General features: G+C 44.6%; 1 protein-coding gene across 1 annotated transcript in view; it reads left to right on the top strand.

Annotated features, from left to right (window-relative positions):
• LOC137438583 (endophilin-B1) overlaps positions 1 to 23,586 on the top strand; it is a 29,353-nt gene extending 5,767 nt beyond the window's left edge. Inside the window, exons 5-10 of the mRNA XM_068133739.2 lie at positions 3,329 to 3,462; positions 6,719 to 6,811; positions 7,858 to 7,947; positions 8,845 to 8,945; positions 19,009 to 19,213; positions 22,960 to 23,586. Coding sequence (XP_067989840.1) covers positions 3,329 to 3,462; positions 6,719 to 6,811; positions 7,858 to 7,947; positions 8,845 to 8,945; positions 19,009 to 19,213; positions 22,960 to 23,067 — 731 coding nt within the window. The 3' untranslated portion in view covers positions 23,068 to 23,586. The remainder of the gene's footprint in view (positions 1 to 3,328; positions 3,463 to 6,718; positions 6,812 to 7,857; positions 7,948 to 8,844; positions 8,946 to 19,008; positions 19,214 to 22,959) is intronic.
• The last annotated feature ends 265 nt before the right edge of the window (positions 23,587 to 23,851 follow it).

Raw genomic sequence — 23,851 nt, 5'->3', positions numbered from 1 at the left:
GGTATTAATATTGATTTGTAATAACATTATTATTATTATGCTATTATCTTTAGTTTTGGTGTAATAAGAAGGGTCCTTGGAAAAACGCCACGATAAAGCTATCTTAACACAGATATACACCTGTCCTTGGTAAAACGTCATGATAAAGCTATCTTAACACAGATATACACCTGTCCTTGGTAAAACGTCATGATAAAGCTATCTTAACACAGATATACACCTCAACATGCAACCCCGCCATCTTGGAAAACCTGAAAAACTTTGCACCTCTGTATCTCCGAAAGCGCTGAATAGAAAAAAATTGAAACATGGCTCATTGTAAAGAACTCTCCATGGGGAATAAAATATGTTAATGATGATGTCATCGGTGCCTCCAGTATGACGTCATATTGCGACAAGTACAAAACTTCATCCGATCAAGATGAAATTTCTTGAGCATAATGTCAGAATAAATTAGTTTAGAAAAAAAACCAATGATGACGTCATCGGTCACGTGGTTCGGCCACCATAGTTGTTTTAAAACAAAAGCCTTAAAATCACTGAAAATACATGCTGGCGAGGGTTTGCAATCTCTGATTGCTCTTTTTCTTGTTTAATTGTGTTTTTACGCCCCCATTAGTGTTTGTAATAGCGGTCAAGTATTTGTCCCCACGTTGGAGGAAGACCCTCTCGTGAGCAGGCCATTGGTGCTACTATGGTTGGCAGCAAATGCTCCGGAAGCATTGACAGAAAGAGTGGCAATCGTATGCATGAGAAAATGTAATGCTCAGTCAGGGTCGCCCAGATAGCTCAGATGGCAGAGCACTGGTACGGTTCACCAGAGGACCTGGGTTCGATTCCTGGTCTGGGTGTGTAATTTTCCCACATATATCAATTAATTTGAGTATGACTAGTGCACCCATTTCCTACTGGAGCGGCAAGAAGGGTCATTTCTGCCTGGGGTATATAGACTACAGTAGCTCGAGGCTCAGGCCTCAAGAAAATCGGGGGTTTGTTCAGTTACCAAGTTTCTTGTAGAGTGCTCGCCAAGTGCTTTAAGCATTCGAGCAAGCACTCCATTCAAAACCATTGATAAGGAAAGACTGGCTTGGTGAGCACGAGCTAGATGATTGGTAACTAAACACACCCCTGGTTTCCTCCCTTTCAGTTTAGTGTTAAACAGCAGAAGCGACTGTTTCAAACGGTAATTAAACATGTTTGTGGTTTATAATATTTTTGCTTCTGGTAGGGGGTGCTCCCACAAAAACGGCACGACAAGCTATCATGGTCAAAAATTGACAGACCTACACGACACGACACGACACACACCAAATTGTGTATTTTCGTATGATTATATAACAAGATGCATGTTTGATTGATGTACAACATGTATGATTTTATAACATTTTATGTGGGGTTTGTGCATCTTTGCTTTGTGATTTGAAGGCCTCAGTTCACGACCTGCGTGATTGTTATATTATGAACATGAATCGGAAAACGAACCTGCTGTTTAACCGTACTATTTTTTTGAATTTTTCCGATCACGCATGCACAGAGGAGTGGATAATGTTTTTTTTGTTTGTTTGTTTTTTACTCTGTATTCCTGTCTGGCAGTCAAACAAAATTGAAAATCATTCCAAACAGGAAACTTAGTTTTTAAGGACGTCATAAAGGACCCGCACGACAGGCATGAAGGACTAAGGTAACGTGTTCGATAGGGTGACATAATAGACACTGCATCAACGGCGGTAGAACCTGAAATTATTTTTATACTTTTACAATTGTACCTGGTGTTGGGCTAGCGGCTCGGGTGCCGGCGTAGGATACCAAGGATCCTGGGTTCGAATCCCGGTCGATTGCTGAATTAACGCCAGGGGGGTTGACTCAGCCTGTCATCCTTCCGAGGTCGGCTAATTGAGTACCAGTTCACTGGTAATTCCCTGTTTGTCGTTAAAGGCGGCAAAAAGGGTTGGCGTCAGGAAGGGCATCCGGCCGTAAAACATTGCTTCAAAAAGGGGACCGAAAAACAACAACAACCACGGTTCCCGAAAAAGGCCAACCCCCGCTTTGCGGGGAAAAATGGCCTCGAAAGGTGTTTTTTTTTTTTTTTTACAATTGTACACCGCTCCTTCATATTCCATCTCCAGGCACTGCATGATGTCATCGCCAGGCACCGAAGGGGGGGTCCAGCGAAGACGCTCACCGATCGGAGTACTCAGTTGCCACTCCGTTTGTTTTTGTTTTCTTGTTTGTGCGGGCGATATCTCAGCCATGCTTTGAGTTAGGAAGCTGAACTTTGGGTAAAATAGTGAGCACGTGCTTTGGAAAAAACCTGTTTTTTTGTTGTTGTTTATTTATTTATTTTTGATTAATTAATTGATTAATTACTTAATTATTTTCGGTTTATTAAGTACTTATTTATTTCCTTTCATCTGCAAAGTATCTCGGGCAACCTTTGAGCTAGGAAGCTGAGATTCGCACATGACAATGATCAGGTGATTTGCCCGTAAAAGGTATTTTTGATTTATCGATGAAACTTTTTTCTTTTTTTTTTCGATTAATAAATTGTAAAAAGATTACAGATTTGGATGAAGCAGTGGTGGTTTAGGCATTCTACTAGACAATTGATTAAGAAATTGATTATTTTGCAATTACTATTTATTTATTTTAATTATGTTAATAGATTATGGTAAACCTCTCCTAATTCCGTCTCCATGTGCTGCACTGCGGCATCGTCGGGCACCTGAGGTGCCCCAGCAATGTCATGTGCTGGAGGATATGTTATTTTATTTATTTATTTGGCATGGTGGTGGTGTACTTTGAATGTAGCTCTACTTGTCTTTATTTCATTTTGATTGAATTGTAAACTTGAACACTGTAAAACACAAATCGCCTTCCTACCACTTCCAAGAACCTCCAGTTTTGCAGTTCTTGGACATGTTAATTAAGGTGGTGTATAAAACTGCTTCAGTAGTGCTAAACTTGTGGTATATTTTTCAACAATCTTTAAGTCATTATTTTATTTCAACACTGTGCGGGGTAACGTGTTCTGTGAACTCTCTAATTGTCCGAGTAAAAATGCTACCGTCGTATCTGACATGGATTCTGTGCACGGCTGCTTAAACCATGAAACGGATTCTATTTTTGAAAAGGTGTTTTTTTGTTTTGTTTTGACTTGTTGCTTCAATAGGTGATGCAGTTGAAATGTACTGTACTGGCAGCGAAAAACTTGACCAGACATGACGATTGTTTTGTTTATGAACACATGTTGGAAGTGCTCTATTTGATGCCATTAAAATACTTGCAGTAATGACATTTGTACCATATTTTGTGCCACCTCTGCATGCAGGTAGCGCACTTATTAGTGCGGGTGAGATAGAGAAGGCCATGGGTGCCATCGAGAGGGAGTTTGTACAGAACACTGCCCATGCCTTCCTTGTTCCTCTTGGAAACTTCCTCAATGGAGATTGCAAGACTATCGCTGTAAGTGTTGACATCATTTGTGGTCGAGTGGCGATTGCTTGGACTTTGTTGTCGAGTAATGAGACGTTCGAGTGTTGGATGAGGGAGCTGCGAGGGGGTGCACTGCACATGTTGAAATTTGCTCGTTTTTTGGAGATGTCAATTGGACTAATGAATATACTCGTGGCCTGATAGATCACATGACAGGTGTATCAGTTGTAATCTGCATAACCCTGTCATTTTTCACCCCTTACAATGGCATCTCCCAAGAAGGCTTTCAGCTAACGAAACGATACATCCTGTTTTACAAGACTTCCCAAAAAACAAAATGAAGTGGACAAAACCAAAAATGCAATGTTGTTGTTCCTCGATTTCGATCCTGCTGCTATCGACGTGGTGATGCACATGGCTTCCTATCCATATGTAATACCACTTTTAATAGCTGATTGTAATCTGTTCCATTGGTCTATTGTAATGACTCCTTTGTATTACACTTTGTATGCGAACACAAAGCAGCCCAATGCACAGAACTGATGATGCACAACAGATTTGGTTTATTTTTTTATTTTTTTTGTAGACAAGATCGAGGTTCGTGTAAGAGCTAACATTAATCACAAACTGACACATAAAACTTATGATAAAGGGAGCGGGTGACAAGATGGGGGGAGAGAGGGAAGCACACAAGTGCAACATTTGAGAGCAGGGACAGCGGGAGATCTGTGGGAGGGAGAGGGCTTGGGGGTAGGAGGCACGGGAAGGGGAGGGGGTGGTGGGAAAGGTATAAAACACATGGACACTGCTAGGACTTCCAGGAAAGAAGTCGGTATTTCAAAAAAGTGGATCTGGGGTGAATTAACGGGGGTAGAAAAGATCAAGGTTTTGGATGGGGGAAGATAAGAGATGGTGGTGAACAGCTGTTTCAAAGACCTGGAGGGAGAAGTGGGATTGAAGAGAACGAGGGAGTTTGTTCCAGAGGCGGGAGAAAAGAGGAATTCAAGAGTGAAGGTGAGCAGAGAGTCTTGATTTTGGCATTTTAACCATAAGAGGATGGCTGGCAGATCTTGTGCGACCTGTAGGAATATTTGGGGGACGGAACACAGACAGAGCTGGGGGAGCAAGGCCGGAGAGGAGTCAGTAGAAGACACAAAGACCACCTACCTGCTTGCGGTGAGAGTGAAAGGCCCTCACAATCAGCTTCATCGCAGGAGATTCCACTGATTTTGAAAGTTTTGGTTTCAACAGTGTGAAGCCAAGCTAGGTGTGAGGCAGGAGCACCAGCCCAGAGGGGAGAGCAGTATTCCATTGAGCTGTGGATGAAAGCCTTGTATTATATGTGGTGAGGAGCTCAGGTGTGCCAGGGAAGGACTTCACACGACGGAGGATGCCGAGTCGGCGACTGGCTTTGGAGGCCAGATTGGAAATGTGGTTTTCCCAGGAAAGATCATGGCAGATAGTGAGACCCAAAAACTTGAGTGACAGAACTTCTTGGAGAGGATTGTTCAGAAAGTAGATGGGAGGGTTGTCCAGTCGGTCTTTTCGGACAGACATAGTAAGAGTGTGAGATTTGTGAGGATTGAAAGATATGTTCCACTTGTTTGACCAGTCTGTGATTTTGTCAAGGTCCGCAGAGAGTGAGGAGGCTGCAGACTGCCGATCTGAGGGATGAGGAATGGAGCGGCAGAGAGTGGAGTCATCAGCAAAGAGATAGAGAGGATTTTCCAGAGAGTCGGAGAGATCATTGATGAAGACCAGAAAAAGCACAGGACCCAGAACACTGCCTTGGGGAACTCCAGCCTGAAGAAGAAGGGGAGATGAGAGAAATCCATTCAGGGCCACACATTGACTACGACCAGAGAGGAAGTCCCCAAGCCATGCGTGGAGATTTCCATGGATACCATAGGAGGAGAGTTTGGTGAGCAGAGCTGGGTGCCAGACCGTATCGAAGGCACGTGATATGTCAAGGGAGACAGCTCTTATTTCCTGTTTGGCATTGAGGACCTCCATCCATTGTTGAGACAGCAGAAGCAGCATGTCCAGAGTAGAATGACGTGGTCTGAATCCAAATTGATGATCCGAGATAAAGCCATTGGAGAAGAGGAAGGATTTGATGTCAGAAGCAATGATGGATTCCATGACCTTGCTAATTATTGGGAGAAGGCTGATTGGTCTGTAGTTGCAAGGATCTGTTTTTGCACCTTTTTGTGTAAAGCGGTGATGTTGGCTGATTTCCAAGCAGATGGCAGATGACCTTGAGGAAAAGAGAGGATGAAGAGAACAGAGAGAGGATGAGAAAGAGCGGCAGAGCAGGATTTTAGGACCCGTGGGCTGATGCCGTCTGGTCCAGTTGCAGAATCTGAGTCGAGGTTTGACAAAAACTTCTCCACCTTGTCAGGAGAGAAGGATACAGAGTCCAGGAGCAGCAGCAATTGTTTTTCTGATGACCCTCGTTTAGTTTGTATGTGACCTTTTTAGTTTGTTTGTATGTGGCGTGGAAGCTCATGGATCTTGAACACAATGGATCAGGAATGTAAGAACTTTTCTACCAAGTCTCCCTCTATTCTGTCTTTTCTACTCCCATTAACCTTTCCCTCATTCCTTATCTTATCGCTCGTCCTCAAAATTACATGAGTAGGGGTGGGGTAGGAGAATCCAACGGCAGGGTTGAAGGACAAAACAGAAGGAGACTTGGAGGGAATAGAAATGAGGGCAAGGGGACGTCACTGGTTGAACAAGAAGGATGCAGCTGCAAACTCTCAATCACAGGAAGTAGAAGGAAAAACTTGAGAAGTGAGTTTGGATTTTGGGAGTTTCACCCAAAGGGAGTTGAATGCAGACCATGCATGTTCTGGGGGAGGGGATGATGGACAGAGGGTGCAAAACCATAAATTAGGTTGTTAAAGACAGACCACTAACGCATCTGCGATGTAAAAGTGATAGTCCCAGAGACTCTGCTTCATCGCAGGAGATTGCAATGATTTTAAAGGCCTTGATTTCCACGGTGTGAGGCAGTGGTGAGCAATACCCCATGCTGCAGATGAAGGCCTTTCACACAGTGTATCCATGTGTTTCTCAGCCAATTGTATTTGCTAACAGGGTAACAACACCCGTGGGTTAGCCGGTTCGATGATGTTTTGTTGTTGACATTAGATTCCATAATCTATGGTTCATAAGCACTTGATCAAATGCAAATCCATGTGTACATTTAAAATGTCCTTGATGTAATAAGAAAACCAATGATTGTAAATTCCGTTGTTCCTTTGTCATATCCATTCCGCAGAAAGAGCGGAAGCTCTTGGAGTCGAAGCGACTCGACCTCGACACTTGCAAGTCCCGCTTGCGTAAAGCGCATGTGGCAGAGATTCGCACCATGGTAAGCATCCCCCACTCCCCCACCCTGCCCCCTACGCACTTATTTGCATGGGGGGTATTTTTTTAACCCTTCCACCCAGTGGTCCTAGGTTACCATTTGCCCTCTCGCACATCAAGTATCGATTCCCAATCAACCCCCATCACATCCCTTTGGTTTACACTACGATGAATGCTTTTCCCACTCTGATCCCGGCTAATGCATTCCTCTCTATAGCCCTCTTCATAGTGGGGTAAGGGCATCTCCTCGTGGCTTAGCGGCTTTAGATTAGGTAAAAACATTCTCTTCCCTTCCACCTTGACAGGGTGAGGGTGTTCCTCTTTTTTTGTGCCAAGGCAAGTACAATTGTCCTCTTCAATTTCCTTTTGCTCCAGTCAAGTCGGTCCTTCTCTTAATGACGTGAATCGCTTGACCCAAGGCCTCATTCTCCTTCCTCCTCTTCACCACAGTCATACCACCTCCCCTTCCCCATACCAGACCAACGGGAGGACAACCAACCCCCTCTTCCTGTGTATTGCCATGATTCCCTGTGCAATCGTGTGCTGAATATGCTGGCATTTTAACAGCTCCGGCGTCTTCCTTCCTGATCCACTTTTCATGCATTGTCCAAAAGGATGAGGCAAACTTTACAGAGACTAGATCCCGTAGCTTTGTCCTCCCCGCCTGTGCCGTCTTATTAAGGATTTCCTCGACTGTCACAGTAGAAGTGTCTTTTGTATTTTAGTACGTCACCATATTTTCACTTTGGTTTGTGGAATTGAGATGGGTTAATTGGGGATTGCATTGTACTGGCTAGGCCCATTCAAGGGTGTGGGTGTATTGTGTGTGTATACATGCATCTTCTTATGGAGGACGTGGGGAAAAGTCAGTGATTTCGCCAATATTGCATTATCCTTGTGATCATTTATTTTTTGACCAACGTTGCTATCTTGTCTGGCATGTATACTATGAGTATAAGGATTTTTCTGTAGACATGCCTTCACTACATTCCTTTCTCTCTTCCTCCTTCCTCTCGCCTCCCCCCACCCCCTCTCCCGGCCCACTTTTAGGCTGAACTGGACGTCCACAAGGCCGAAACAGAATTTGAAAGACAAGCTGAGATTACTCGCCTTCTCATGGAGGGAATATCCAGCACACACGTATGTCCTGCACACACGTGTAAACAACTTCAGCTAGATCGGCTCATTTGTAGTGATTTACATTTGAGTTGCATCGTATTACAATTCGAGAAGCGTTTGTTTGGTTTGGGTTTTGCTTGTTTTTTTTCTTAACTTTTATCCACTCCTGAACCGCTCACTTGCGAAGAACCCACATTGTCCATAAGGGCGGGCTTTTTGCTGGTGAGCACAATTCAACCTTTCCAAATGCTCAATATTTTATTTTCTTTATAATGTTATGGCCACAGGTTTCAGATCTACTGTGGGGGGAGGGAGGGGGGTGGGAGGGGGAGTTGGGTGTGCCGGATTTCTTCCTGAATTACCGAACCTGAGGCCACCGAGCACTAATGACTTTGTGTCATGGCGGGTTGCTAATCAACTGCGAGTGCCAATTAGTCTACCAGGTTACCTCAGGGCCCTCCATCTGACTACCATTTACCTGAGGTTACATGGCTTTCCAATCGGGCCTCGCTCTCTTGATGTGCACTAACCTTATCTGTTTTATCTTAATTGGGGCAGCCGAGCAACCGCTTGGTGCACGCCGGACTTAGATGAGAGCCAATTACTTGGGGAATTATAACCTCCCAGACTAACCTATGTGCGGACAGTGCTGGTGCATTCCCATTCCTCTGAGGGGTAGCCCCACCCACACGAGACCTCTAGCACAACTTGGGCTCACTCTGCCCTCCAACCGCACCACGTGACGGGTTCTCCTCTATTTAACATGGGCTCATTTTCTGGACATGTGCTTCTTCTTTCAATGCTGAAAATTGAAATAAAAAACTTCCTTTGCAGAGTGCAATAGTCCTCCCTCATCTTTTTTAGGGATTCGTTTGTTGTACATGAAAATGCTCATGTCTTTCCATAATCTCTTCCCAGGTGAACCATCACCGTTGCCTTAAAGACTTTGTGGATTCACAAACAACATATTTTGCCAAATGTTATCAGCACATGTTGCAGCTGCAGAAAGAACTGGGCAGGTTTGTTTGACTTCCTACCTTGTATTGCACAGCAACAGTAACAACTTGAGTGAATCTGTAATAATAAATGGGTGTGTCCACCTTTTACATAACTCCAAAACCACGAAACCTCGCAACCCCAAACTTTGCATGCATACTTATCGAGCTCCAAGACAGTGCATGAATTGAAACTGAGTGTTTGGGTGTATTTAACGACCCCTTTTGAGGATGATTAATGGAGGGGCTCATAACAAAATAAGCCTCAACAAAATTGTGGTGCGCCATCTTGGTCACCCCATGGTTACATCGCTGGTTTCTTAAGCTGCCATTTTGTTTCAGCCTATTCAAACGTGCCTTACCTTGCAACCACAATGAACTGTCATGGACGAATTAAAGCATATAATCAAAATCTGGATTCAGATTTGAGGATCAGATCTTGTTGGCTAAAGTATTGAAATCTGGAGTGAAATCTGAAAAATTTAACAATCGTGATTCTTATAACTGTGTATTTATTTATTTAAGCAAGGCTGTCATCCCTCCTTCTGCTCTGTTAGTGTTGGGTTGTTTTTTTATTTAACTAAATTCATACCTCCATCGGATAGGGTGTCACTCTACTGTACTGGGACCTGCGATACTTGTAGGAAACGCGAAGATTAAAAAATATCTGTTTTTAAAGTTTCTCTATACCAGAGAGATACCCGTGCTATGCATGGGTGGGAGGCCAGAAGCGAACAGACAATGCAGATATGGCGAATGCTAAAGCATGAAACCAATAAATTCCACATTCCTGTAGCACCCTCAGTCGCACGTCAGACATGGACAGCAAGTTCGTGAAGGACTTCCATGAAAAACGTAACCGTTCGCAAACAAACGGGTATGTTCACGCATAGAAACATTGATCGTGGGTCCGTGGCGAATCTGCATATGGCGATCCGCGAAGTTCACATTTGGAAAGTAGAAACCATCACGGCATGTCGTCATTTACTTGAACTCGATATCTCTTTTTTTCATTCCAAACAATATAACTCCAATCACAAATTAATCGCAAAATAAACTTTTAACAACATTGTTAATGTTTCCTCATTGTAAAAACTACCGAGTCGATAGGTGTTACGGCCTTGGCAAGATCGATGGAGACAGCGATCTGTTAGCGTATACACCGCCCAAATAGCTATGTGGAATTCCCTCATGTAGAGATTAAACTCACGTCGTTTGAACTTTGGCCGAGGTCATTATTTACTTTTAATGATGTTTATATACGAATCAAAAAGAAGATAATTCGTTTTTGGTCGTCCTTTCCGCATATCTCGTGGGATTGTGAATTGGAGAGACAGCCGTGATGGTGGGGAGTGGGTTGGCATTCTCTCAAGCAGGGATTCAACCCATGTCCTTATAAAAGGTCTCTGTCCGAGGTCACTGAGTCCAATCGGTGCAGCCGTGCAGCAATCGATGCAGCCGTTTGTGCAGCACCCGGGAAAATAACGTTATGTGGGAGTCCAAACCTGAAAATGCTGGAGGCCAAAGCTAAAATTGGAAAAACAATATACCCTATTTTACTCCAGGAGATGCCAGGATTACCCACCCAAAATATCGTTGCGATCGGTTCAGCCGTTTTTGCGGTACCTTCGAACGGACGGACAGACAGACAGACAGACAGACAGACTGACAGACATTTGGTGAATTATAGTAAGGTGGCGGACCCAGATTGTGTCTATTTTAAAGTATTTTTTGTTTGTTTTTTTGTTTTGTAGTTTTTGAAAATAAAATTACAAATTAACATTAAAGACAACTAGCAACGGTACCCGCCCTAAGGGCAGGGCTTCAATTGGGAGGCGCAAATGATTATTTAAACGATTTATATAAACATCCGTTAAATATCACACGCAAATCATCAAAATCTAAACATTATTTTTAGAATTTCAATAAAAAAACCACATCACTGTTCATATCGGTAAATATTATTCCATCGTGTTTCAAATCGTGATGTCAACTGTACGCTTTTCTTGAGGAAAAAAAATGGAATGATTTTGTACCTCTTCTTCAGCTTAGAACTTCAGGATAGACGACATTGCTGATAAAAGTTCCTTTTCTCTCTGAAGTTCTTGGCAAACTTTTATATTGTCACTGCTTCCAACGTGACACCATGGCATTATTCATTACATTCATTCATTCATTCATTCATTTAATGATCATTAAACAGTATTCTTACGCTCTTTAAACGTTCATTAAACGATTATGAAAATAAAAACGAAAAACATTACGAAATTACGTTCACAACGTCACATCAAACACTACCGTGAACACAAACATCGTCACAACATCGTCACAATGAAAACATCGTCACAAACGTTAAGTTACGTAATTCAAACTGTGAACACATCGAATATTGGAGAGCCCATTGCCCAAACAATTTGTTTTCTCTGGTACGTTTGTCAAGTAATCAGATGTACATATGCATTAATCTTACAGCTGCCATGTTGGTGCTCACCGTCACTGCATTGCGAAGTGAACGTTATGCGTGAGTCCAAACCTGAAAATGCTGGAGGCCAAAGCTGAAATTGGAAAAACAATATAGCCTATTTTACTCTAGGGATCCCAGGATTACCCACCCAAAATATCGTTGCGATCGGTTCAGCCGTTTTTGCGGTACCTTCGAACGGATGGACAGACAGACGGACATTTGGTGAATTATCGTAAGATGTTATGGTGATAAATTAAACGTGTGTTCCCTTGTCTTGGTTAAATCTGACAAAACTTTAAAATGTAACCTTTGCTTCAAGAGGTGCAATTTCACAGCAGGTACACACCATGGTCGCAGCTGCATGTCTAGTCGCATCCCTTAACAGAAGTCCATGTTATAGTCCCTTTTAAAATAGTATAGTTTGTAAACCACGGGTAGTTTCTCTATCCTGTTTGACCGGGATGCCAGGAGACACCCAGAGACAGTTACATAATGAAAAATTAATTTTATCCTTCATTAATTTTTTTTGTTGCTTTGCACCTATTGATAATGTAATGAAAAACCAAATAGTGCATTGGAGTCATCAGAAGAAACCAGAATAAGTAAAGAGCAAAGATTGAGTCGTCAGGAGGAATCTGGATAGGATTCGGGTTTCAGCTGCTACTCCTCAACCCTCAAACTAATCCAGGCGCAGCCAAGTGAACCTTCCAGAAAAATTTCTGCAAGAATTCACTTCTCCCAAGATAGATAAAGAAGGAGAGAAATAAATAAGAAGCAAGAATTAGAATGAGTAGAGAGAAATATGAAAAAGAAAGAAATGTGAAATAAGTTTGCCAAATCCTCATATTTGAAGGTGCTGCCTTCTCTTCTCCTCCTCTCGTGCTGCCTTCCATTCTCCTCCACTCACTCTGCCTTCCATTCCTCTCCGCTCATGCTGCCTTCCCTTCCCTTTTTCTTTTGCTGCCTTCCATTCTCCGCCGCTCACTCTGCCTTCCATTCTCTGCTTACGCTGCCTTCCCTTATCCGCTCATACTGTTCCATTCCTCTCTGCTCATGTTGCCTTCCCTTACACTTGTTACGTGGACCTCCCGGTAACTACCTGGTCTTGGTAACCCCCGGACCGTGGGAGGGACCCCGCCAGAAAGATGTATGATTTATACGCTTTCGTAGCGCAATCAATATGAAAGACACAATAATTCAAGTCAATCAGAAACCCCACACCAAGGATCCGGATTACTCAATAATATATTCCCCAATCAGTCCACAACCATCAACAATCAATCACCAATATTAATAAGATGGCCATCTCATATATTTCCCCCCTTTCCCCACTCACGACCCCTCAATGGTCACTGTCCCTCACAATGTCTCTGGGCCCCTCCAGACCAAGGTGAAGGTCGACTTCTCCGCACACGGGCGGTTGAACGAACCCCTGGCTGACGTGCTCCAAACGTGCATGTTGCGTACCGGGAACAGCTGCTGCAGCGCACACCTCCTTGCAAAGCAAAGCGGGCAAAGCAAAGCGCGCGAGGCCCAAGGTGGGACCCGTACACGTCCTTGTAGACGTGGAGGCGAACTGTGCCGGACGCTTGGTTCCATGCACGAACCCACGGCAACTTGACGTGTAACCGGTAATTACCCCGCACAGGTAACTCCTCTCGCCAGACGGGCTTTCAAACGCAGCGTTCCCCACGCTGCTCAATATCGACACCGCTCGCGTCGGAGCTGGGCGATGAGAGGAAGATGGCCGCTTCTCCCGGACCTTGTCTTCTCCTTTTCTTCCGGTTCACCATCCCGTTTCCGGTCTCCTGTTATCCAGAGCGCCTCTAACCATTTAACCACAACAACCTTTAATAGAATAAACATTAATAAGCAATGACCTGAATAGTAATTCACATACATTCACATAAATCCGTAACACTCCCCCCCTTCAAGAAATAAAGTTTGAACCCAGCGAAAACTTTCTTTGCCGGCCAACTTTGATAAATAAACCTGATAACTCACACCCCCCAAATCCTCAGTTCCCCCCGGGCACAATTATCACTTAAAAATAAAGCAACAAAATTTCACAAAAACCCCCAGATTAATTCACTCTGGACAAAGCGTCGACAACTTCTAGTTGCTCTTGGATGGAGGCCCAGCTGAGTACTCACTACATGGACGCCTTTAAGAACGTGGAGTTCACGGTTAGTCCGTGTAGGAACGTTCCCTACCGGGACGCCTTTTAAGAACGTGGCGTTCACGGTTAGCCCATGTAGGAGCCCAGGTTCGGCGGCTCCGCCGTATATAGAGTGTTTCAACTTCTCCGGACTCCTAACAGTTACGGTGGGACCCCTTGTCCCAGCAGTCACCAGACTGGTGGTCTCCTTCTCGGCCAGTCCTCTGCCAATCATTCTTTCGGGAGATGCCATAACTCTGGGAGCCTCCATAGTAATATCGGCTGCTGCCAACACCAAAACTACCGCCAAGTGGTCCTCTTCTGTAGACCTCTCGACGCCTACGAAATGCCTTCCCTACTGTTATGGTCCGACCCTCCAAATCCTTACCATTCCAATTCTTCTCTGCCTCCCTGGCGTCTCTTGTGCTTGCAAACGTGACAAAGCCGAACCCTCTTGACCATTGCGTTTCCGTCTTTTACCACCCGCACTTCCACCAGCGGCCCATATCTGTTGAAGACAGAGGTCAGAACTTCTTCCTCTGTGTTGAAGTTCAATCCCCCTACAAATAACTTGGAACTTTTGTCGCCACCCTGAGCTGGGGTGGTGTTATTTCCCCAGCGGGGCTCTTTACCCACCCTCGGGTTACCATAAATTTGCCCCCCGGCCAAATAATTCCCGATAATCACAGATACTCCCTCTACAGGAAGCGTGGCTTGTAAACCGACGGTGACCGGTCCTGACACCAAATCGGATTCCAAATGGATGACATGAAGTGGGGCACTAACACAGCCACCGATCCCTTGTAACCGAACACTATCACCAGTTGCGGTACTCTTTGACAATGGCAAAATGCCTTCAAGCATTAAGGATTGATGGGCTCCTGTGTCCCTCAATACCCTAACAGGTCTTGGGTTCGTCAAGTCTCCCTCGAGTGAGACAAACCCCTCATAAATAAATGGTTGGTAACTCTTCTGTGGGCGATTTCTTATGCTAGCCATCGCATTCGGAGTTGTAATAGTCGGACTCCGCTCTGGGTTGTCCCTTTTCATGAGGTAACAACTGGACATCAAGTGTCCAGGTTTTTTGCAAAAGGCGCAAGTAGGCCCGGAGGAAAAACTCGTGGTCTGCCTCGGGAAATAAGTTTGTCTTGGGCCCGTAGCCCTCTGATTTCGAACAGTTGGGGTATCCGCGTTGTCCCCATAATCCTCTCGAGGCCGCCGCCATGTATTGTCGTTCTCCGCACCGGGTGTTCCATAACTCCCCTGCTGAAGTCTAGGCGAGGAGCTAGGTGTGTGGACCCCTATCCGGTGTGTTAAGGCATAATCATCTGCCATTGTGGCTGCGTCCCACAACTTTGGTACTTTCTTTTCCTGCAGGTACACTTTGATGTCCTCGTGGACGCACTGTTGAAATTCCTCCACCAGCATCAGGTCACGCAATGCTTCAAAGTCGTTCCCGACTCCTTTCGACTCACACCACCGATCAAACATGTTTTCTTTCACTCTGGCAAACTCCACATGGGTCTCACTCTCCCTCTTCCTGGCATTCCTGAATTTTTGCCGGTAAGCTTCAGGAACCAACTCATAGGCTTTGAGGATGTGCTTCTTCAATACCTCATAATCTGCACATTGGTCCATTGGTAGCGCCGAATAAATCTCTTGAGCTTTACCCACCAGCACACTTTGCACTAGTATGGTCCAGGCCTCCTCCAGCCAGTTTAACTGTCGAGCCACTTTCTCAAAGTGTGGAAAAAATTGAGTGACTTCCTTTTCGCTGAAGGGTGGAACCAGCCTCACATGTCTGCCCACATCCCAGGTGTTCTGGCTAGGTGTCGACCCCGTCAGCAAGGGTGGTACCTCTCCCCGTTCTCTCATTAAATCCAGCTCCTTGAATTTAATTTCTTGCTGAAGCGCCAGATCACGTTCCTTCAACTCCCTTTCGGCTTTTCTCTCCTCTGCTTCGAGTTCCCTGGCAGCTCTCCTCTCCTCTGCTTTTCTCCCTTCTAACCTTTCCTGGAGTTCTCGTTCCACTCTCCTTTCCTCTGCTTGTTTCTCTTCTCTCCTCTCTTCTGCTTTCCTTTCTTCTTCTGCTCTTTCCTTTTCTGCTTTCCTTTCTTCTTCTGCTAACCTTTCCTGGAGTTCTCGTTCCACTCTCCTTTCCTCTGCTTGTTTCTCTTCTCTCCTCTCTTCTGCTTTCCTTTCCTCTGTTTTCATCCTTTCTAACCTTTCCTGGAGTTCTCGTTCCACTCTCCTTTCCTCTGCTTGTTTCTCTTCTCTCCTCTCTTCTGCTTTCCTTTCCTCTTCTGCTCTTTCCTTTTCTGCTTTCCTTTCTTCTTCTGCTCTTTCCTTTTCTGCTTTCCTTTCTTCTTCTTTGATCCGTTCCTGGCTCCGTAATTGCAACTCCAGTTTCCGGATCTCAACGTCTTCTGGTTCTTCGGGTAGCCACTGCCAGGCTAACTCGTCCCATGTTCCTAATCCCACCATAGATTGTATCACCGTGGTCTGCAACTCTGCCTTCCTCAAATTAGTTCGGACCTCCAAGTTAAAATGTTTGGCCAATTTCAAGAGGTCCGCTTTTAGTAACGCTTGGAACTGTGCCTCACTAGGTGTTACCGCAAAGTTCTGTGCAACAAACGCCATGGTGACTATCATTAACACCTGTTAACCTTCACCCAAGACTTTACCACAATTTCTCAAAAATTTACCAATTAATAATTAATTAATAAATTTTAATTACTAAAAATTATTATTTTATTATGTTATACAATTTTAGATCCCGGAATTCAATTGGACGAGCCCCACCAATTCTGTTACGTGGTCCTCCCGGTAACTACCTGGTCTTGGTAACCCCCGGACCGTGGGAGGGACCCCGCCAGAAAGATATATGATTTATACGCTTTTGTAGCGCAATCAATATGAAAGACACAATAATTCAAGTCAATCAGAAACCCCACACCAAGGATCCGGATTACTCAATAATATATTCCCCAATCAGTCCACAACCATCAACAATCAATCACCAATATTACTAAGATGGCCATCTCATATATTTCCCCCCTTTCCCCACTCACGACCCCTCAATGGTCACTGTCCCTCACAATGTCTCTGGGCCCCTCCAGACCAAGGTGAAGGTCGACTTCTCCGCACACGGGCGGTTGAACGAACCCCTGGCTGACGTGCTCCAAACGTGCACGTCGCGTACCGGGAACAGCTGCTGCAGCGCACACCTCCTTGCAAAGCAAAGCGGGCAAAGCAAAGCGCGCTTGCAAAGCGCGCGAGGCCCAAGGTGCGACCCGTACGCGTCCTTGTAGACGTGGAGGCGAACTGTGCCGGACGCTTGGTTCCGTGCACGAACCCACGGCAACTTGACGTGTAACCGGTAGTTACCCCGCACAGGTAACTCCTCTCGCCAGACGGGCTTTCAAACGCAGCGTTCCCCACGCTGCTCAATATCGACACCGCTCGCGTCGGAGCTGGGCGATGAGAGGAAGATGGCCGCTACTCCCGGACCTTGTCTTCTCCTTTTCTTCCGGTTCACCATCCCGTTTCCGGTCTCCTGTTATCCAGAGCGCCTCTAACCATTTAACCACAACAACCTTTAATAGAATAAACATTAATAAGCAATGACCTGAATAGTAATTCACATAAATTCACATAAATCCGTAACACACTGCCTTCCCTTCCTTTTACACTGCCTTCCACCCCCTCCCCGCATGCTGCCTTCCATTACCCTCCCCTCATGCTACCTTCCATTACCCTCCCCTTGCACTGCCTTCCATTACCCTCCCCTCATGCTGCCTTTCATCCCCTCCCCTTACGCTGCCTTCCATCCCCTCCGCTCGTGCTGCCTTCTCTTCCCTTTCTCTCATGCTGCCTTCCATTACTCTTCTCTCACACTACCTTCCATTCCTCTCCCCTCGTGCTGCCTTCCATTCCCCTCCCCTCGTGCTGCCTTCCCTTCCCCTTCTCTCACACTGCCTTTCATTTCTCTCCCCTCACACTGCCTTGCATTTCTCTCCCCTCACGCTGCCTTCCCTTCCCCTTCACTCGTGCTGCCTTCCATTCCCCTCCCCTCGTGCTGCCTTCCATTCCCCTCCCTTTGTGCTGCCTTCCATTCCCCTCCCTTCGTGCTGCCTTCCCTTGCCCTTCACTCACACTGCTTTCCATTCCCCTCCCCTCGTGCTGCCTTCCATTCCCCTCCCCTCGTGCTGCCTTCCCTTCCCCTCCCCTCGTGCTGCCTTCCATTCCCCTCCCTTCGTGCTGCCTTCCCTTCCCCTTCTCTCACACTGCCTACCAATTCCGCTTCCTAGGTACGCTGGGTACCTTTGCTTGTATGGAACATTAGAAGTCATCCATGTTGGTCACATCTGCAGCATAATTTTGGAAATTGTGGTTGAGGTTGATTAGGATTTTTTTTTTCTCTCTTTTTCCTGTAAAAAGGGAACTTTTGCTTTGCTGGTAATTGAACCATAGCTGTTTGAAAAGGAGCGTCTTTGGAATGCTGGTTTGTTCATTGCTTTGATCAAATTTATGAAGCCTAACAATTGGCGTTGTTGCTTCTTTGTCCTTTACAGGAATTTATTTGAATAAGTCTTTGTCTACTCTAAACTTTGCTTAAACTTGGGAAAGTCTTATTAAGTGTTTTTTTGCTCTGATGTAGTAAATGCATGGGGCTGATAGGATATGCGAGAGGCACACATCCTCATCTAAGCTGTCTAGTCCCGGTTTGAATCCAAACCCAGTTATAAACGATCACCCGGTATTTCACAGGCCGGGTGATTCAATGTGTGTACAAGGCCTTAGTTGGCATATGCAGATGGGACACCTGGACACTAAACAGGTGTTCTGTCTGCCAGCATTAGTTGGTGGATGCTAAGGAGCCCACGGTGTCCTTCACGAAGAGTAGGCGAGTTATCACGTGTCCTCAAAATTGCAAGATTTTCCTAGTGAATTAAACAAGTTCCAAATTCCTGACCTAACTACTGCTGGGAAAGAGATTGCAAACTGCTGTGCATGACCCTGGCATAGAAAACCCATTTGGCAGAACCAACGCTCTCTAATGGTGTATGGTGCATCGGAAGAGCAAATGCACATCTCAGGAACGAACCTTTACCTGGGATTTGTAATATAAAGCAATGAAAGGATCATTGCAGTCGGCGTCGTTTTTGATGGAAGTGAAGTGCTGGTTAAATTATACAGCTGACAACAGGCCTGACTTGGCATTAACATGATTTCTGAACCATTGTCTGAGTAGAGTTCCTCTTGCCCCTCACATAAAATGGCTGCAATTTGTTAATGTCAGAACACGCATTTGAATGTTGCCAGATCATACATTTAATTAGTGGGACATTCCTTGGTAAGATGTTTGGTTGTGCTAGTTATTCGTGATTTTTGTTTAAAAGTTTCACATTTTGAAAACTGTTAGTGATTAGCAAGTAACAAATATGTACCTTTTTTCACTTCAGTTCGTCGACCTCTCAAGCGACAAAAGATACCACCATGCCTGACCTCAGCCATTTGGCCTTAAGCAGCGCGATGCCCACAGGTCCAGCTGTGCTGGGTCTTGACTCTCCCATGTCTGTATCACCTGGCACATGTGCCAGGCGTGCACGCGTCCTCTATGACTACGATGCGGCAGATGTAAGCGAACTGTCGCTGCTCGCTGATGAGGTGAGATTGTGCATGGAAGTAAGTCATGGAAAAGAGACCCTTAAGAGCTATGCTTTGTTTATTTATTTATTTACTAACAGGGCGCTGCCGGGAGAGTGAGGGGGGTGGGGGGTGCCCGGTTGGTTTAACTTTTCAGGACGCGTTGGACATTGAAAAGCTATGGAGTTATTGGCCTCATGGTGGTTACCTTTTAACTGTGGGTGCGGCGGCATTGCCTAACCCCACATTCCAATATACACTTTTAGCGGCCTTTGTTGGCCTCAAAACTGAAGTCGAGGTCAACGTGTGTTTGCTTAAAACATTGCCCAGATTCTGAAGTACGTACACACACCTTGGGGCCTCCTGTGCTACGGTTCGGCTGGAAAAGAATAACGCACAACTGAAAAGCACAAGCAAACGCTTCAAAATATTTAATATTCCCGTATTTTCATGCAAATAACCCACCCCCTGGTATACCCACACCTGGGGGAAAAAAGTGCTCCAGGAAACGTACCTAAGTTTCACGGCCGAATTCAAACTGAGTTGGCGAAAAATTGGGCTGATTTCTGGAGAAGAGGACGAGAGTGCTGACGACATGGATTGCAACAGGCCTGGGGTGTGTTCAGTTATGAAGCAGCGAGCTCATGCTTGCCGAGCCAGCAGTTCCTCATCAACGGTTTTGAATGGAGTGCTCGATTCAGTGCTTAAGCCACTTGGCAAGCGCTATACAAGAAACTTGGGAACTGAACACCACACACTTGCTGACTCCGAGCTGCTTCAACTATTTCACAGTGACACAGAAGACGAGTACTTTGGGCTTTACAGAAGACGATTTACCTGGTACCTTAATAGCTTTGGAATTGGATATATGTGTGTGGAAAATTTGCAAATCATCTAATTAAGGATATTACATTTAAACTTACTAGAAAATCTGCCTCTTTGTGTCTCCCTGATAACTTAACATGGGCCCCTTTGGTTATGTCACGTGCTGCATGGTGAAATACCGTATAACCTGCACACAAGTATACCCCACAGCTGGAATTTTTACGCCTCTGCCGACGAAGTCGCCAGAGGCACTGTTTTCAGGTTGTCCATCTGTTATAGGTTTTCGTTGCCACGATGACTTGAGAACGGCTGAAGATCTTATTCAAACTTGGTGCACTTATGTACAGTCGTGGCCAAAAATATTGGCACCTTTGCACTTTTTTCAAATAACTCACAATTTTCTCTAAAAATAAGTTGAAATTGACAAAAGTATTTGGTCTCCACAATTCTTTATTTCACTGCTAATATTACAGAACCTTTGCATTTGATTCAGAACTTAATATTATATTCTTTTAAATCCGAAAATAAAAATAAATGGCATTGACAAAATTATTGACACCCGAGACTTAATATTTGGTAGCACAGACTTTGGACAAAATAACTGCAGTCAAGCGCTTCCTATAGTCATGAATGAGCTTCCTACACCTCACTACTGGTAGTTTGGCCCATTCATCTTGTGCAAACTGCTCCAATTCTCCAGGATTTGAAGGATGCCTTCTCCCAACTGCTGTTTTCAGATCTCCCCACAGGTGTTCAATGGGATTTAGATCTGGACTCATTGCTGGCCACTTCAGAACAGTCCAGAGTTTTGTCTTGAATCATTCCTGGGTGCTTTTTGAAATGTTTGGGTTCGTTGTCCTGCTGCAAGACCCATGACCTTCAACGGAGACCCAGGTTTCTGATACTGGGTTGTACATTGCGCTCCGAAATGCCTTGGTAATCTCCTGATTTCATGATGCCATGCACACATTCAAGGCACCCAGTGCCAGAGGCAGCACAGCAACCCAAAACATCACTGAACCCCCTCCATATTTGACTGTAGGGAAGGTGTTCTTTTCTTTGAAGGCTTCATTTTGTTTTCTGTAACCATAGAGATGATGTGCTTTCCCAAAAAGCTCCAATTTGGTCTCATCTGTGGTCAGGTCATTCTCCCAGAAGGATTTTGGCTTGTTCAGGTGTGTTTTGGCAAACTCCAGTCGGGCTTTCTCAGCAGTGGGGTCCTCCTGGGTCTCCGACCGTAGAACCCTCTTTAATTGAATTGGTGACGGATGGTGCGAGTTGAAACTGTCGTACCTTGTGTCTGAAGGTCAGCTTGGATCTGTTTGGCAGTTGATCGAGGTGCTTTCTCCACCATTCAAACAATCCTTCGCTGCAATATGCTTCGCTGTTTTCTCTTGCAGCCACGTCCAGGGAGGTTGGCTACAGTGCCATGGGCCTTAAACTTCCTGATAACATTGCGTACATTGGACACAGGAACATCAAGGTCTCTGAAGATGGACTTGGAGCCTTGATATTGCCCATGCTTAGCTACAATCTTGTGTCTGACCTCCTAGGACAATTCTCTGGTTTTCTTACTTTTCTCCATGTTCATTGCGGTATCCACAGTGACACGAAACAGCAGAATGACTCCTTTTCTCTATTCAAACTGGTTAAATGAGTGATTTTTATATTGCAGGCACCTGCAACTCACCACAGGTGAGTTCAATTCCAAAATGAAGGAGACTCACCTGCTGGAAATCTAATCATTTCTAACAACTTCTAAAAGGCGTCAATAATATTGTCCAGGCCATTTTAGGATTTATGTGTGGAATAAGCTAAGATTTAGGATTATTTTTTTTTCAGCTTTTTTGTTTTGTTCCACTGCAAACCAAAGAAATACAAATGTTACCAAAATATTTTTTAATTTCAACAATTTTTTGGAAGTAATGGTGCATTATTTGAAAAAAGTGCAAGGGTGCTAATATTTTTGGCCATGACTGTGTAATGAGGTAAAGAAGAACTGATTCGATTTTGGGGTCATGAGGTCAAAAAGGTCAGTGGTCATGTGAGGTAAAAATCCTGTTGCTGTGATAACTTGTGAACCAGTGATGGGATTCTGACCAAAGTTGGTACAGGTACGTATAATGATGTAAACATGAACTGATTAAATTTTAGGGTCAAGAGGTCAGAGGTCATGTTAAGTAGAAATTATGTTGCTGTGCCAACATGTGAACAAGTTATTGGATTTTGAACAAACTTGGTACAAGTATATATTATGAGGTAAAGATGAACTTGAGATCATGGGGTCAAAAGGTCAAAGATCAGAGGTCATATCAGGTAAAACAACATGTGATAACTTGAGAACAGCTGAAGGGATTTAAATCAAACTTGGTACAAGTATGTACTATGATGTAAACATGAACTGATTCGATGATGGGGTCAAAAGGTCAAAGGTCATGTTTGGTTAAAAAAAATCCTGTTGTGATAACTTGTGAACCAGTGATGGGATTTTGCCCAAAGTTGGTATAAGTATATATTATGATGCAAAGATTAACTGATTATATTTTGACATCAAAGTTGAGGAGAGGAGGTGATTTTGGTGATGTCAGAGATCAGGTAAAAATGTGATACTTGAGGAAAGCTGAATGGATTTAAAATCAAACTTGGTACAAGTATTATAATGATGTAATAATGTGGGCGGAGGCATATCGAAGAGCGTCGTTCTCGTTGGAACTAATTTAACGTACAGCCTCGCTGCTTTTTGACCTTTTCTAGTTGGAACTAATTATAATTATAAAGTTGGTTCTTTGCGTGGAAATACGGTAGTTCGTTGTTGAACCAGGTAAACTGAATTCTTGGACGTTTCGGTTGATGCGTCATTGCTTTTTCTGGTTTGAAAATCCTTGGCCGTCGGTGCTGTTTTGCTTTGCTAATGCTATTTATTTGCACACCCTGTTGTCCAGGTGATCATGGTGTACAGCTTGCCAGGAATGGACTACGATTGGCTGATGGCTGAAAAGGCAGGACAACGTGGAAAAGTTCCTGTGACGTACCTTGAACTCCTGAATTGATGCCATCCACACTTTTTTGATCACGTGTCCTCATTTCAAAATTAAGGTGACATACAATTGATCTGTGGAAGTTTGCTTTGTTTTCTAATTGCTTCAATTGTATCAAAATGAGGGTGAGGTGAGGACCTGTTGAAGGCTTTTCTTGATTCATGCTTTTGCTATGCAGTGTCCTTTTGCTTCCTCCTGCCTGCTAATCTAACCCTCATGCCTCGTCACACGTGTGACCGTTAAAAGTGTGGGACCAAAATGGCCGTCACCTGCTGACTTCTGCCTCGTACTGTTCGGTTTTGCATGACACTCGAGCGTGCCCATCCGATAATGCGGTATATTGGAGGTCTTGTTAAAATTCAAACGCAGGTATCTCGGTCGATTGAGTTCAGTGTATCGTGCAATGTAATGGATCGCTTTTGAGGCCGGCGCAGGTGTGCGATTTACAAAATGAGGGCCACACTACGAGGTGAAAGTGAAGATGGAATTGTACAAGTGGTGATTTGATTAAATGAAATCCTGTGCTGCCAATTCCCTTAGTGGTTTGATGAGCGGACCGTTCCGTTTCGTTGCCATGAGCCGAACTGGAATTTGCGTTTCCTCTTTCGATCGGTGCTTCCACTTTCGATCGGTGCTTCCACTTCCTGTTCATTATTCCTGACGTGCACTGAACGTTTTACATACATCAAATCGATGAAAGCCGTTTTATTAAAGAAACGAGCATGTGGTTGCAGGAGGAAGAAGAATAAAAGGAAAACATTTTAACTTCTCCACGTGAAAAAGTTTGGATTGGAGC

The sequence above is a fragment of the Myxine glutinosa genome, unplaced genomic scaffold, assembly GCF_964187855.1.
Source record: "Myxine glutinosa unplaced genomic scaffold, kmMyxGlut1.1 SCAFFOLD_1438, whole genome shotgun sequence".
NCBI lineage: Eukaryota > Metazoa > Chordata > Myxini > Myxiniformes > Myxinidae > Myxine > Myxine glutinosa.
This window is presented reverse-complemented; position numbering and strand designations above follow the sequence as displayed.